The 15,928-nt window shown below is 36.4% G+C and overlaps 1 protein-coding gene across 4 annotated transcripts in view; it reads right to left on the bottom strand.

The window, feature by feature from the left end:
• Col11a1 (collagen type XI alpha 1 chain) overlaps positions 1-13,759 on the bottom strand; it is a 209,247-nt gene extending 195,488 nt beyond the window's left edge. For 3 of the 4 annotated variants that reach the window (XM_046452674.2, XM_058582064.1, XM_058582062.1), the window contains exon 1: positions 12,962-13,389. In XM_046452674.2, the coding sequence (XP_046308630.1) occupies positions 12,962-13,067 (106 nt within the window). In that variant the 5' untranslated portion in view covers positions 13,068-13,389. Of the gene's footprint in view, positions 1-12,961; positions 13,390-13,640 lie in introns of those variants that run through there. The other variant, XM_058582061.1, reaches the window with a different exon arrangement.
• Between the last annotated feature and the right edge of the window lie 2,169 nt (positions 13,760-15,928).

Raw genomic sequence — 15,928 nt, 5'->3', positions numbered from 1 at the left:
ATAAAAGAAATTTTCTTGACCATCAGCTTATGGGTACATGTCCTTGACAATATCTAATTATAATTGCTTTCTAGTTCTTTAGCTGAAAATGTTTCCTATCTACTATCACGGTACCAACATCATTGCTCTCTTAAACCAGTGAAATAAAGTAAAGTTAGCACTACAATTTACAGCCACCATCTCTTAGAACAGCTGGATCTAGGTCCATGGCATCTACCAAATAAGAAAAGTGCCTTTGTATGTGGGATTTGACTGTCACGGTAACTATGTGAAAATTATACATACTTTAAAAAATTAAACTATGCTGTGGAAATTATAGGACATGTGTGACCTAAATTCTGCCAGCATCTAAAAATCCAAATAATTTAAGGCAATATTTGTACTCCAAAATAAAATAATTCAACATTTAATTCAAATTTTTCTGTAAAACATTAAAACAAAATCTCCATAACTTAAATACATCATTATTTTTAATACAGTACAAATATCTGAATAGTACATGGGATAAAAATACATCGAGAAAACAGCACAAAGGAAGGTTGTAAAGGTGTGGAGTGTGATATCAAATAAAGAAGGCAAGGAAAACACTCACTGAAAAAGATTATTTACATAAAGTCTGGACAGTCACAGGGGGCTCATATACCTTGATGTTTTTGAAAAAAAAAAGATTCTAAGAAAAAATAACAAGTGCAAAGAACTAGCATAAGAATTGGCTCAGAATGTTGGAAAAAATGTAAGAAGACATCGTCTCATCCAAAAGATGTAAGAAGGATATAAAAGGTGAGGTCAGTGAAGTGAGAATGAGGGTCTATTGAAGGTGAACTATATTCGTCCAAGGACGTTTGATTTCATTTCAAGTGAGATGGAAAACCACTGAAAAGTTAAAGGGGGAAAGGTGATATGAACCAACTGTTTCTATGACTTATTTTTTTCAGAGCAGGTTTAGCTTCATAGAAAATTGAAATGAAGGAACAGACACTTCCCACTCAACTTATTTTATCAGACCTCTATGACTGCTGTGTTGAGACAAACTGAAAGGGCACTAGAACAGAATCCTATAGCAGTTAGGAAGTACTTGCAATCCTCCCCATGGGAAATGATGACTTTCTCGGACTGAGCAATGAAGTACGGGGTCGGATTCTGAATATATACTGATGATTGAACAGACAGGAGTTGCTGACAGGTTAAATATAGGCTATGAGAGAAAAAGAGTCACAGCTGACCTAGTTTTTTTACTTGACCATCATGATCGATTGTGTTGCCATAAACAGATTGAGAAAACTGAAAGAGACAGGTTTTAGGAGAGGAGTTTGAGATTACTTAAATACCACTAGGGCACAACTGAATAGAGAGTCAACTATGCAAATATATATATATATATATATATATATATATATATATATATATATATATATATATATATATATATATATATAATTCAGGGGAAAGATCTGGGTTAAGTAAAACTTTATTATTAATGATACAAAGGTTAAAGTTTATTCAAATCTGTAATTAATTAATTATGGTATTACCTAAAAACTATTTGATGTGTCTTCCCTTGAAGGAAAAAATGCTTACAATAAATACTTTGTCTTCTCAATTAAAATAGAGAACATAGTCTAATATTAATCCTTAGAAATTTAAAAAAAAATCACAAATGTTATCCTATGATACCGTAATTTGGCTAATTGCCAAAACTGTCACATAAGATTTAGAGATGTTAAGCCACTTCTTTTTGTCTTATAAGTTTTTATAAATATGAAAATACATTTGTTTCATGTATTCCCTTATAAAATAGGAAGATTACTTATTTATATAAATAAATCTTATTTACTCATTTATTTATATATTTCCAAGTCTATGATGAAGTATAATTTAAATGTCCTATAATTGTTGAGAACGCCTGGTGATTTTACTATGGTTGACTATTCCAGAAAAAGGAGCATAGCCCCAGTAGCCTGATTATTTGTCAGAGGATCCAATGGTGACAATAAACTAAGATCGTAGAGGCAGCAAATATGCACTGACCCTGCCAACTGAACAAACAGCCTTCCTGTACTTTCTATTTATTCATGTGATTCCATGCCATGCAGAAAAATATAACCATATGATCTTGTGTTATGTGTGCACTGCCCACTTCCCCAACCTTACTTCACATATACCCCTTTTCTTCTGTTCTGGCCAGACTGCCTTTTTTCAAGTCCTTTATTCAGGTCCTTTGTGGAGTCATTTGCCCTTCATGTCACTGCCTGGAACATTCTTTCCTCCTCACTTAATTTGATTATTCAATGCTCAATTGTTATTTCTCAGGGAAGCCTCCTTCCGGCTTACTGAGTTTCTATTCTGTGTTCTTCTAAAACCATGCACCTCTCCTTCAAAGCATCTAGCATTGTAGTTGTGTACCTACTTGCATGACTGTTTGATTGATTACTGTCTTCTCAAGTAGATCATAAATTCAATGAGGCAGGATTGTGACTAACTTTGCCTAGCAACTAAGTCTGAGCACATAATAACCTCTAGCATAATAACCTCTAACTGGATATGTGATTGAATGAATGAGCTAGCATAAGTCCATAAGAGGACTTTGATAAATAATTGTCAATAAATAAATTAATGGTTGACTCTATTAATCAGCTTTTCATGCCACTGTTATAGCAATATTCACATTCCATGAAAACAGAAATTGAAATACTGTCTTTGTAGCTGTGGCACCTAACATACTGGTGGTTCCCAGAAGGTAAGAGTCATTTAAAATCTGAAGTTATTGACATACTCTATCCCTAATTTTGTTATAACAAAATACTTACACAGACAGAAATTTGAAAGCAAAAATAACACCAAAATTCCAAGTATGGTGAAGAAAAGAAAGAACAGCCAGTTGAGAGTGGATGTTTGAAAAGTACACCACTTCTGATTAAAAATAGTCAAGGTTTTTAAAGAGGTAATCACTAAACACTAAAATTATATTGCCATTCAGCTTTCATGCTGACAAGAACAATACTCATTGACATCTAATTTGTTATATGATTTGGAGACGAGGATTAAAAGAAATTATTTTCTGTTTTATAATCAAGTGAACTACTCAATTCACTTCTTGCAGAGTCAATGCAGTTTGGCAATACAGTATTTATCAAAAGATTGCAGCAATAATTATCTTCCACTTAACTCACAGTTTCTTGTTATACAAGTGAAGCACATTCTCATTTTTGGATATATTTATATTCTATTACAGATGGTTTATAAACCCTTGGCTTTGCCTCCCAATTATCTACATAACTTTATAAAGCACCCAGGCTTGGATTCCATTCAAAAGCTACTCAATCAAAATCCTCAGGGAAATAATTGTGATTCTAAGCCAGCAATCATTTCCTTATCCTCTTTAGTGAAAAGCCTTTGCTTATGAATTCATTCATTCATTAATTCTTTTGACAAACATTTTATTTTCCATCTATTATGCTCCACATAATAGATGGTGCTAAATGCTAGTGTTACATAGGTAAAGGAGATGGGTTTCCTGCTTTTACTGCATCAAAAATATTCTGTGATGAGTATTCAAGTTTGGGGTAAGTACAGTGTGCTTTAGGAGGTTGTGCAAAGTCAACGTCCCCATCTTCAAGGTTGCAGAGAAGTATTCCTGAAGGAGATAAAGTCTAGAGAAAAAGCAATGGTCGACAAACTGGAAACATGATCAAGGTAGAATCACAGGTGGCCTGGAGGCCACCAGACATAGATGATTTTAGGAGATCATAACAACTTCAGCAGAAATAGGCTCAATGTATTTATGTAAACCTGGACAGCAGTTCATACACATCACCATATGTATCACATCTGTGGTTTTTGTTTAGGTAATTAAAGAATAAGTCTTTCCGTGAAGACTTATCCAATGACTATTACATGGCTTGCTCTACGCACTTTGGACACATTAAAATAGATAAAAGCACACATCTTGGTGCTTTTGATCTAACTAAAATATAAAATAGCAACAGAATATAAAAACAATTTTTTTTTGATAGTGGGGATTGAACCAGGGGTGCTTAACCACTGAACCACATCCCCAGCCCTATTTGTATTTTATTTTGAGAGAGGGTCTTTCTAAGTTGCTGAGGCTGGCCCCAAATTTTCAATTTTCCTGCCTCAGTTTTCCAAGTTGCTGGGATTACAGGTGTGTGCCACTGTGCCCGGCTCTTCAAAACAATTCTACAACTACTGTCTATCAATGTTATAAGCACTTTAAACTTGTGTTGTAGATACTAATTCATAATACAATAACTATAATACATGATTATGTAAATTACTTCTAATCCAAATAATTACTTTTTTAAAATAATCATACATAGGTAGGTCATAATTTCTCTGTTATTAAGCAAAGTCAGATAATTAATCTCCAATACACACAAACTAAATGAAAGACTCAAAATTGACTATGTGACAGTAATATTTCAAATTAACCATTTTACAGTGGGATATTCTTGAATTATACTTTCTTTTCCCATTTACCAGTAAAAATAGAAATGATAATTTATATATATATATATATATATATATATATATATATATATATCCACATATATATATCACTTCATATCTTACAGCAAACCACAATCTTAGAGGTAATATGAGTAGCTACAAATATTCAGAAGCATCTTTGGAGAGAATGTCCCAAACATTTTTCCAGATGAAAAAAGCTAGAAATAAATTCCAACTTATTTACTTTTGAGATTGAGTAAAGAAAAGGGGGGCAGGGGATATATAATCACCAATAATAATATGACATGAGAGGAGGTCCCAAACTTTAACTTCACATCACTCCAAGTTAATTAGATTTTAACTTTGCTCCAGTACACTTAGTGAAAAAGTAAGACAATTAATGACCCAAATAACAGCAATTATATACTGTACATTCTGTCATTGTGGTAGACATTGGGGAGACAGATAAAATGAAGTCACACTCACAGCTACCCAACCATCTCAAGAGGAAATCTGGCATATAAATGAGTAATTTTTTAAAACTATAAGGTTTATTTTGTGTAAGCTATGTGACTTTCAGTTATATTCCCCTAGTTGATGATATTCCAAATAATTTTTTTGGATAATCAGGTCTGGTATTTTTATATTGAAAGCAATAAGCAAACATATATACATCAATCCCCCAAAGTAGAATAAGACCTGATGTTCCCTGCCATAAATTCTGATAGAATGTGCTACTTAATTTAACCAAGTTAACCCCAGTCTATACCTTGAACTTCAATGGACACATCAATGAACTTCTTAAATAAATCAAAGGAACCAAAGTAATTGATGATGGCTCCCAGCGACTCCCTGTCTCTTTTCCCTCACCACTTGTGCAGCAGTTTGTCCATAAAATGGCTAAGTGTTGATATGGCTTCCACTACGGAACCTAAATGTAGGATGAAGAGCTATCTGAATGGTAAAATTAGCCTTTCCCAGGGCATCTTTACATCTTTCCTTGTAGACTCAAGTTATTCACACGGTTGACATGAGGCTTACTGTGCTACAGCTGCATGATTTATGCTTCAATGTTAGGCCCCAGAGCATCGTGCTCAAAAGACAAATCCAGAGCTCTGTGCAAAAGCAGTTTAAAAGGAAATCTAGTAGAGGAAGGAGACTGGGCTAGGGCAGGGTGGATGTGAGGGGAAAGAGGGATGGATAGGGGAGCATTGTGAACTGAAATCAATTTCCATGCATGAATGAGTTTATCAGGATGAACCCAACTACTATGTATAACTATGAAGCTCTAATTTAAAAAAAAAAAAAAAAAAGTGAACATCAAAGTGGTTAAAAGCCAGGACTCTGGAGCAAGATTATCTGTGTTTCAATCCAGGGCCTATCACTTACTGTGTGACTTTAGACAAAATAATTAACTTTTTATTATTTATTTTTCAGGTCCCTCATGGGTAAAACAGATATTCTGATGTCAGCTGATTTCCAGAACAACTGTCAGAACAAAACGGGATTCTCTATGAAGTTTCAAGAAAACCTGGTACACAATGTGTTAGCTCTCACTATCTGTATCTTCCTGGAGATATGAGGAAAGATTTCATGGATCCGTGACATTGAGTTAAATCCTGAGATATAAACTGAGAGAAAGTGAGTACTTTGATGGATGGGAAGAGAACAGATATTCCAGGGAAAGAATTTCAAGACAGGAAAAAATCAAGCAAGGAGATTAACACAGCTGATGCGCTGGGTCAATAGGAGTGGCACTGGAGAGGTGAGAAATGTCTGGTCATAGGACATACACAGGGGCCACACACTGAAGGGCACTCTGTGTCATGCCCAGCCATTCAGACAATTTATGCTCAAAGTCAGTGAAGTGTTGTGAAGACTCACCAGCATTCAAAAGGAAGAGTGATAGCCAGCACACCACTGTTAGACTAATCAAGAGAGAACCAAAGACATCTCTTCAACATCATGACTCATGTTTTCGGCAGAGCTAAGAGCACCAGGTATGCACTAGAATTCTTACAAGCCTTGTCAAGGATCGCAACCACTGCTCTTTCTGGCAGTCATCCTTTCAGGAAGTTGTGTGTGAAAATCTAAGTGAGGAAGGAAAGCCAACTACCTCATACTGTCTAAGGTTCATTCCTTTAGGCCCGGATGTCAGTTTACCAGTCAGACAGAGGAAGGAAGCTTCCACTGATACTCTATGAGCTCAAGTTCTATGAATAGGGACCTTCATTTTCCTGTTCAGTCCCAGGCCATTCAAGAGCAATTAAATTTGGTTAAAATAAGAAAGAAATGCTTTTTAAGAAAAAAAAGAAGGTTTTCGGGGATTGCAAAAGTTGATTGTGCTAAAGCACTTTTACACAGGTTTGTTTTAGTTCTCAATTGTCAAGTCGTATTTAAGCTGCTCTCTTACTCTGAAATATGATAACCTTTCTTTTCTCTGAGTTCTTTCTCCTAAATTAATAGCACTGTCTCTAATTCCATGCACAGCAAGCAAAGAGTTTATTTTACCAGATAACAGTAGGTCTGGTGATCAGCCAATGTCTAAAGAACCACTAGCCAAGTCAGTAGTAGGCCAAAGACTGCAACTGATAAATAGATATTACTTGCTAAATCACTTTAAAATTGTCTTTCATCTTCTCTATAAACTAGTATTATTCCTGTTATCCTAACAAAAGTGAAAGGAGAAAAAAACATTTACCTGTAAAATAAAATTATATTACAGGTTGTAAGCAGGAAAAAGAAATGTATTACATGCGTCCAAATATAGAAAGCAATTCACAAAATAAAGGAAAAAAAAGATCAAGATTTTGAATTAAATTATAAGAGAAATTAGAAGAAAAATGTCTAAATTTAGGAAGGCAATAGTGTATACTAAAAGCTGCAATGAAAACTGCACTTAAAGTTGACTCTTTAGTGAGAGAATTTAGGGGACATTTCAACTTTTTTATAACATTTATGCATTACTTTCTTCTTTGCTAGCGAAGAAAGCCTCAATGGTTAAAAAAATAAAATAAAAAAGAAAGAAAAGAAAAAAACAACTTTGGTTTCCTCTCACCACTCCCAGCTCAGGTCACATTTCCCCAGTTTTAAATGAGGGAAATGAAGGAGTAAAGAAAGCAGAAATGCAGCAAAGCAATCTGCCCACACTTTGTAGCTGCCTTGAATTCCTAATGAACAAACCAACTGCCCATAATTATTTCTCCAAAGATGGAGAGCTAAGAAAAGTGTATTTAGGATCCAGTGAAATTTTAGCTATTATATACCTAAACATAATCATTAAAAATATGTGAAATGATGGAGATGCCTCATTATTTATAAAACACCATGCTTATATAAATTGTTAATCCCCACTATAACTCATAGTAAATGCTTCCACAGTATCATCTTCAGGACCTTAAGGACATTGCTTTACCATAAGGATGAAATGACTCTTAATTTATTAGAAACACTAGCTCTTAATGGTTGGATTTTGAGAAATAAATGTTGAGATATAAAGTAAAAATTTTCTTTCTTTCCTCATAATTTCATATGTGATGATAAAATTTGTCAGAAATGATGATAGCATCACAGATATCATAGTAATCCATTAAGAGTATTTCCTGTAAATAAACTGTCCCTTTATTGACAAAAAAAGGTAGGTAGTTTCAGCTGCTTAGATAATCCAAAATACAAACTTCAATTGGAATTAGCACTATTAAGTTATCTCTTGTTTTTTTCTAAATTTGACTATGTATAATAAAAATGATTGTTAACACATAATGAGTGCATAACATCCTAATGATCATCTGACTTATGAATCAAGGCTATATGACATAAAATATAATATAAAATCAACTAAAATTAACATCAGACCATTTATTTTCTTTGTTTATAAAAACATGCTATTTTCTTAGCTTCTTGAAAATTCAAATTCAGACCTGGTCCTCTGTCAACAACTTTACAGAGAACTAAAAAATAAAAATAAAAAATAAAAAACCTAAGTTCTTACTCTAACAATAAACGTATACAAAAAAAAAACAGAAATTATTACCCTTTCTAATCTGATGCATATAACCTTATAGAATCAATTAACAATATTTCTATGATGAAATGATCAAAAATTGTCTTTCTCCAAACTTAGAAAATTGAGGAATTCTGAAATGCACTCTGTAACACTATTTCCCTATCTATCTGATTTTTATTAAATCAGATGTTTTTTCTTAATCCACCTTCTTATTAACCTAAACTCCAGCAAACATACCATTAGGTAATATTTGGTCAATCTATCAAGTCTCATACATGTATCATAAAAGCTATTTCTCATCACTATTACAGATCTTCACCCTACACCCTCAGAAAAACTTTGAATATTATAAAAATATTCTTATATTTTTATGAGAAAATATTCAGCTAACAAACTTCTGTACCTTAGATTCTTCATTAGTAAATAAAAAGTTAGGATTGATAGCAATTACTAGAATTTCTAGCTCTAGCATTGTCAAGAAAGAAATCTCATCACACCTTTTCTTTGAAAGATTTATCTTTTTATTACACAAACTTGTTCAACCAAGCTTGATTTGAATTCTTGTTATCAATTGATAGACAATGATAAATAAACCAGAGCCTTGATAAATTGGCCAGAGCAAAACTTATCTCAGACAAGAACATTTTTAGAAAAGAAAGGTAACTATTTACACATTTTTATCGGATAAAAAGCCAACCCACAGATACAAAAAGAGGTGGTTTCCTGTGCTGCGTTTTAGGGCTAACTTAACTTGACCAACAATACAGTCTTTCTAGTTTAATCATTAGTCAAAATAAATAAGGAATCTTTAAAAAATTAAATTGTAAGCAACCATACTCTATAGAAACACATTTCCCATTTTGCTACTTTATAATTTTAAAACTCTACAGATATCTCCTAGAGAGTCCTCATACTATGAAGCAAATTGTCACTTTGAGATATTAATAAACAATTTCAAAACTAATAGACAATTAAGTGAAAGTGTCTATAGCTAACTGACAATGTATGTGCCACCTAAACTCACACTGTCTGCATAACACATGCAGGGAGGTATTTCCCAGGAGCTACCTTTTAACTTTACTTTTTCTCTATTATAGATTTCATCAAGTTTGAATTTAAAAAACAAATGGAAAGACACAATATTAATAATCCTACCAAATACTGCATTTGTTACCAGAGACACATGCCATCTTTTAACTGATTTCTAATTAAGGGAACAATTCTGCTTTCCTTGCAAGGTTGGATTAGCACACACTCTGGAAGCCAGCACCATTTCACCTGCTGATCCTGGGCACTCAAAACAACACTTCAGCAAGGTTCAGTACCAATAGCTGACAAGCTACCAAAATTCCTTCTAAATTTTTTCCTAAAATTTTATCAACATTTTTTAAGACATATTGGCTTACTTACCAAAAGCTGAATACCATTCTAATTTTTTAAAAAAGCTTCAATTAGGTATTAATTTTCTTAGTATTCAATTATAGATAGCTCTTATTCAAACAGCTGCTAAAACTCATATAGGAAATCATTTTTCTTAATACAATCATACTGTAATCACTATAAATTCTAGGAAAATCTCAGGTCCTATCTATAGTAAGTCATGGCCTAACTGTCTTTTTAGCTTGAGCTCTCTCTCTCTCTCTCTCTCTCTCTCTCTCACACACACACACACACACACACAGTCCTGAGATAAAACAAATATATGAAACATAAAATTGAAGCTAATATAAATGCCTGTTTCTTAAAATTCCACCTAATCTTTACCTAATCTTTTTACACTAAATCTTATTTAAGATTAAAAATTTTTAATACAAATGTTAAAGATTCCCTAGTTTGGATTTTCAAACTAAAATGACTATGCAAAATCAATTTATTTTATCCATTCACTTCCAAGATATTTCTCTTGCATTATTTTCTTTAGAGTTTAACTTTATTATGAACCCAGAAATTTTCAGTCTTTAATGATCTAATTTTATATGAAAAATACTGTTTTAAATTTATTTTGGGGTTTAGCAGCTGAACCACACAACTGCACCTCAGGGAAATCAATAAATTATAGTATAATGTTAGAGTAGAATGCCTTTATTTAGAAACTGGTATAAAATCTTACTCATTCCTCAACTACAAATATAAAGACTTGTTTTAGTACTTGACACTGAGTTTATTTTTCCCTTATGTGTTGATTCGGATTTGAAGTCAGTGTTCCTCCTTTATATTTAAGCATTAATTTAATATAATTTATTTTTGGACATATATCAGGCTACATGAATAGATGTAAATAAATATGCCTCTCACAAAGCAAAAAGCACCAAATGTCTTTTAATATACCAAACACCAAAATCCTACAATATGAATATCTAAAGTGTCATATAATTTTCAAGATATTTCATTAAAAATGAGAAGCAAAATCCAACAGCACCTGATCCTTATACTTCACTATTTCTCACATTACTTGGCTTTATACAACAGAAGTTTATTTTTCTATCATTTATTTGGTGTGCTACTGAGATGTTTGTTTACAAGTGTTTCAGGTATGTACCCATTTTGAAAATAAAAAATTGAAAGCATAGAAATTTATTTTTTTCTGATATTCTTAGAACTTTACTGAAAGCCCAATGTGGAAAGAAAAATCTGTATTTTCAGTTAAATAATCCATTTGGCAAATTCATAGAATAATGTGCTTTGAACATTTAGTTCATCAGTCTTCACTGAAGAATTTCTCAGTTTCCACATTTTTAAATAAACAGCTGCCATTAAAATACTCATGTCTACATGTGTGTGCAACATGCTGAAAAAGAACTGCTATATCCATTCCTCTTTAATCAAGTGTCCTTTCCCAGCATCTCTATAGTTAGAGGGACTTTAGGAGGCCTTTTACTGTGGCAGATGTTTGAATTCCAAATAATAAACAAAACCAGCAGAGGGCAGAACTGCTGACAGGATTGACCAATCCAAGTGGTGACCAGGTACCAAAGGTAAAATGCAAAATTTTTGATGTATTCTACTCTCAAAGATGCCTATTTGTCCTTTAAAATGTGGAAATGAAGTAACATAATCCATATAACGCATTTCAAAATTCAAATATAGTCTTCATTAGAAGTTCTAACTGTAGTCACCAGGAGACTTCACAGGCAAGAGTAATCTAGCGCTGCCTGCCACTCTGGAAGGTGAAAACCAAAGCGTGCAGTAGGAATACCGATGCAGTGGCAGGGTCTGACTTCCAGGAGCGCTAACTCTCATGAGGGAGAGCTCAGATCTTGGCATCTGACCCAGGACCAGGCTCGGGTTTCTGCTAAACTGCCCATTTGGGGCTGGCATTTTTTTTTTTTTTTCATTTGTTTCTCCCTTATCCTCTCTTCCCCAACCTCCTTCCTATTCCCGGGCTTCTCTCCGCACTTTTGAAAAAGCTTGCTTCCTACTGTAAATTGCTTGCGCTCCCAGAACTCCAAAGGCTTTCGCCTGCCTGCCGAGTCTACAGCACCTAACGGACCGCTGCCTCCAGATGCTTTTTCGGGAAAGGGAGGGGCCAGGGAGGGAGGAGGCAGAGGGGAGGAGTGAAGTCGCTCTCCCTCCTTGGGTACTGACAGGGCTGCAGTCTTCTGAGCAGGTCTGGTCATTCAATATTTGGTGGTGCCACGTAGGAACTTTTCCTTACCTCTCTCCTCCCACCCCCCCACGCCCCCTCCCCTTCCCTCCCAATCCCTATTCCTCCACCCCCACCCCATTTGCTTGGCGACTTTCATCATTCTCCAAAAGAACTGCACGTCCAACCTGCAAGAAGAAGTATTTGGGGGTGCGGGGGAGGGGGATCTCATAGAAGGAGGGGGCTGAAATTCAGAGGAAAGTGTTCTCCCTATCTTGAGCCCTTTCCTTGTAATCTGTGGAGTGTTTTCCACTGAAAATCGCTTCAAAGTGACACACACACACACGCATACACCACTCACAAAGTGTTCTCAATCTTCCAGATTCATCCTCCCCCAGGTTTCTCTTATATCCCCCAAAGTAAAACAGCCTGTTTCTCACTTCGTTGCAGACAAAGAACTTTATCAAGGTTCATTTTATACCCTTTCTCTATATTTTCTCCTCAGCTCACCCTTAAAAAGATATTCCCACTAGTTAGGACCTGAAGAAACCAAAAGATTTGTTCAAAGGGCAGTCTGAGAACTGTACCTCAAACAAAAGCTTTGTACAACTGCCCCTCTGTTCAAGGTAATATTTTTCCTCCTTTTCAAAGAGACTGGAAAGTGGCGAAAGGCATTTTCAGCCAGCTCTGTGCCTGACAGATCTTTTTCCCTGCTACCTACCTCCTCTCCCATTACTGTCCCGCCTACATCCATCTCTCAAGGCTCCAGTTTCCACTTCCAACCTGGTGGCAGCTACAATCTGGATTTTATTTAAGAGAATTTTTGAGGGGGAAGGGGGAGGGGCGCAAAAAGGAGAAAGACCGACGGCAATATCCCACCCACCCCCCAAATCCATTTTCCTTACCTCCTCTGACCTCTCTAACTTGGAAGAAGAAAGTCAAAGCGAGGGTTGTTATGGTGAAATCCCAGAGCCACCGTTTCGTTTTCCACCTAGAGGACCACGGCTCCATCTCCGAGCCCCGCGCTCACAACTGTGAACTCAACCCACGAATTGCGATTGCAGACCGACTTCGTCCCTTCCAAGATATTGCCGATGTTTGCTACACAGCCATTGGGGAGGGAGAGGAGGTAAAAAGTCAAAGGGCTTTTTTTCTTTTAAATTTGATGGTTTGCTTCCTTCCTGTCTCTCGCCCCCTCCTCTCCCTCTCACTTGGCCCCGCCGACTGGGACCCTCCGATCCTTCCTCGGCCGGGCCCTGCCTTCAGACTGAAAGCAGATGAGGGGCTTCCACCAAAAAGCTGAGAGCACTGCGTACCCCTAAGGGTTTCATGCCGTCAGTGGGCCGGACGAGAAGCTCCGGGCAGCCCCCTCCTCCGCCCACTCCCCTCCCCGCCCTCCCGGCGCCCCCCCACCCCCACCCCGGGCGAAACCGACTAGCAGGCTGAGGGTCAGACCCAATCACATGCCTCTCGGGAGGCCCGGAGCCCGCCCCCGTCTCCCTCTGCCCAAGAATCAGGACTTCTGCAGGCCCAGCCCACCAACTACCCCCCAACTCTCCATTCCTCTCCTCCCTCCTCTCCTACCCAAATCCGCGAGAAGAAATGGGAGGGAGCTACGCGGGACGCGTGCTTGGCTCCTGCACTTTGGGAATGAAAGGAATTGCAGGAGAGCCCCAGAGCACACGGAGTTTTCAAGGAGCTTCTGTATTCAATAAAAACAGCTACTTGTCTACTTGCACCCTTCTGTTAGCCTCTCGTTCGTCGGAGGGGGAGGGGAGAAGGCCAGCAGCGTTTGATCGGCCACACCGCTGGAGTCCTGGGCTGGCAGCCGTAACCTTATCCTTGTTGCAAAAATCTGCTTCGTGTGGCAGACGTGGAATCAGCGGACTCATTGCGCTGACTGCTCCGAAAAGTATTTTTACTATTTTTTAACCCGAGAATAAGAAATGAATGAAGGTGGCGTGGAGGGACCTTAGAGGTCAAAACCCATGAGTTTATAAACTCATTGAACATCTGAGATTGACAGGTTTCTCTGTAATTGTTTAAAACTCAGCAATAGGTGCATTCAGGGGCTTGCCTCAAAGAGTTGAACTGTACTCTGAGGGAGGAGGAGAAAGAAATTTATGGGAGCTGACATTAAGGGGTGAGTAATTTAATTTTCCAGCTGATTCTGTCCTGATCCCGGATGAGGGTGGCACAGAGGGAGGAGAAAAGAAAAAGAAAGCCACTAGCAGAAAATCTCAAGTGGTTGGGCCCACTGCTCCAAATAAGGGGCCTGGCCCTGGCCCTCTGGGCCTCAGGGACTGAAAACATGGTCACTCCACAGGGAAAGTAATGAGAGACAAGCTTCTAAATTCCCTCTTTACTTACCCCATCCTCAAGATAATCCTCTTAAACCTGGAATTTAGAGTACCTCATCGTGTATTCCACATTTAAATTACACCATCCTATTGACTTCTCTTTTTCTTAATATTTCCTCAGATATTTCTTGCAAAGATTTTCTAGAACCATGTGTAACAGTGCCAACATACATTAACCAGTCAATAGAATGTGTTGAATGAATGAATACATTTTTCTGTTGACAAAGACTAAAAACTTTAGCCAGGTCCTACTTTACGTATTTAGGACATTTGAATATTTAATGGCCTTCAACTAAATTTACCAGATACATATATTCCATTCTACATTTGCCCCCAATATTCTATTAGTCACCAAGATAGGACTCATGACCCATTAGATTATATCAAATATTTTCTTCATATAATTTAAGAGCTGGAAGAAAAGCCATAAGAGACTCGATTGAGCACCAAAATGAAATTGTTCAACAACAGAAATTATGGCATATAAAATGAGGAAAGCAACTAGAAAAACCTTTTATATGAGGCATATAAATGATGAAAGCATCTATAATGTCACTCTCTGTGACAAAGAACCACTCCCTCACCAACAGTTTATCTTTTAGATCACAGGTTAAAAATCTAATAAATTTTTATAATGTTGCTGGCAGGGTGTTTGGGATGCCTCAAATCATTTGCAAAGAATTATGACCAACTAGCTCTTCAAAGTACAACCTCAGATTGTTAACATAATTTAATATAATAATTTGATGTCCTGTGAACCTAGAATGTATAATTACAAATTAAGAACTTTACAATGGGACATAAGTCAATTTACTATCTTCATTACTCTTCATCCTCTCACAAATAAAAAATTTGTATATATTTGTGGACTCCAAATTTTTTTGAAACCTGACTTTACTGTTCAATTCTCTTTATATATGTAAAATTATTTTTAAGGTCTTCTTTTAAATGCAAAACGGTATAGTGATTACAACTTTAGAAATACATATTTGAGAGGTTTTCAAACTTTTATTTCAGTTGAATAGAGTTACAATGCTTATAACATATGTATAGAGATGGTGTTCCAAATTGTTTCTCAATAGCTCTCCTGATTTTTTTGAGAGTTCCATGACCTGATACTATTTTAGAAAGTGAGAAATGATGCAGTCAATCTAGCAGACACTACTTTCTGGTTTCATCTCAGACTTTCTCCTTGCTTGTGAAAGGGTCCTTTCAGGCAAAGCATCTTGGGTGAATAGAGTTATTACCACCTTATACTTTCTGTACTCTGTGGTCTGAATTCCTCTGGCTGCTGCCCAGCTAGGCATAACCTGAGTCTGAATTAATGCCTCTGGAAGGAAACAGTAGACTCATGGTGAAGTGTAGTTATTTCTAACCTCTATAACCTGTAACCAGCTGTCAGACTTAGAGTATCCTGAAATCTGCACATGAATTTACAGGAGATAAGCTCAATGAAGGGAAGGATGATACCAAACAACAAAGGAATCAGAGAAAAACCAGAATAGACCCACC

This window comes from Marmota monax, unplaced genomic scaffold, assembly GCF_021218885.2.
Source record: "Marmota monax isolate L192 unplaced genomic scaffold, Marmota_monax_Labrador192_F-V1.1 WCK01_AAM20220418_F8-fsc00308, whole genome shotgun sequence".
Lineage (NCBI taxonomy): Eukaryota > Metazoa > Chordata > Mammalia > Rodentia > Sciuridae > Marmota > Marmota monax.
The sequence above is the reverse complement of the archived record's forward strand: the minus strand, read 5'-3'. Positions and strand labels throughout refer to the sequence as shown.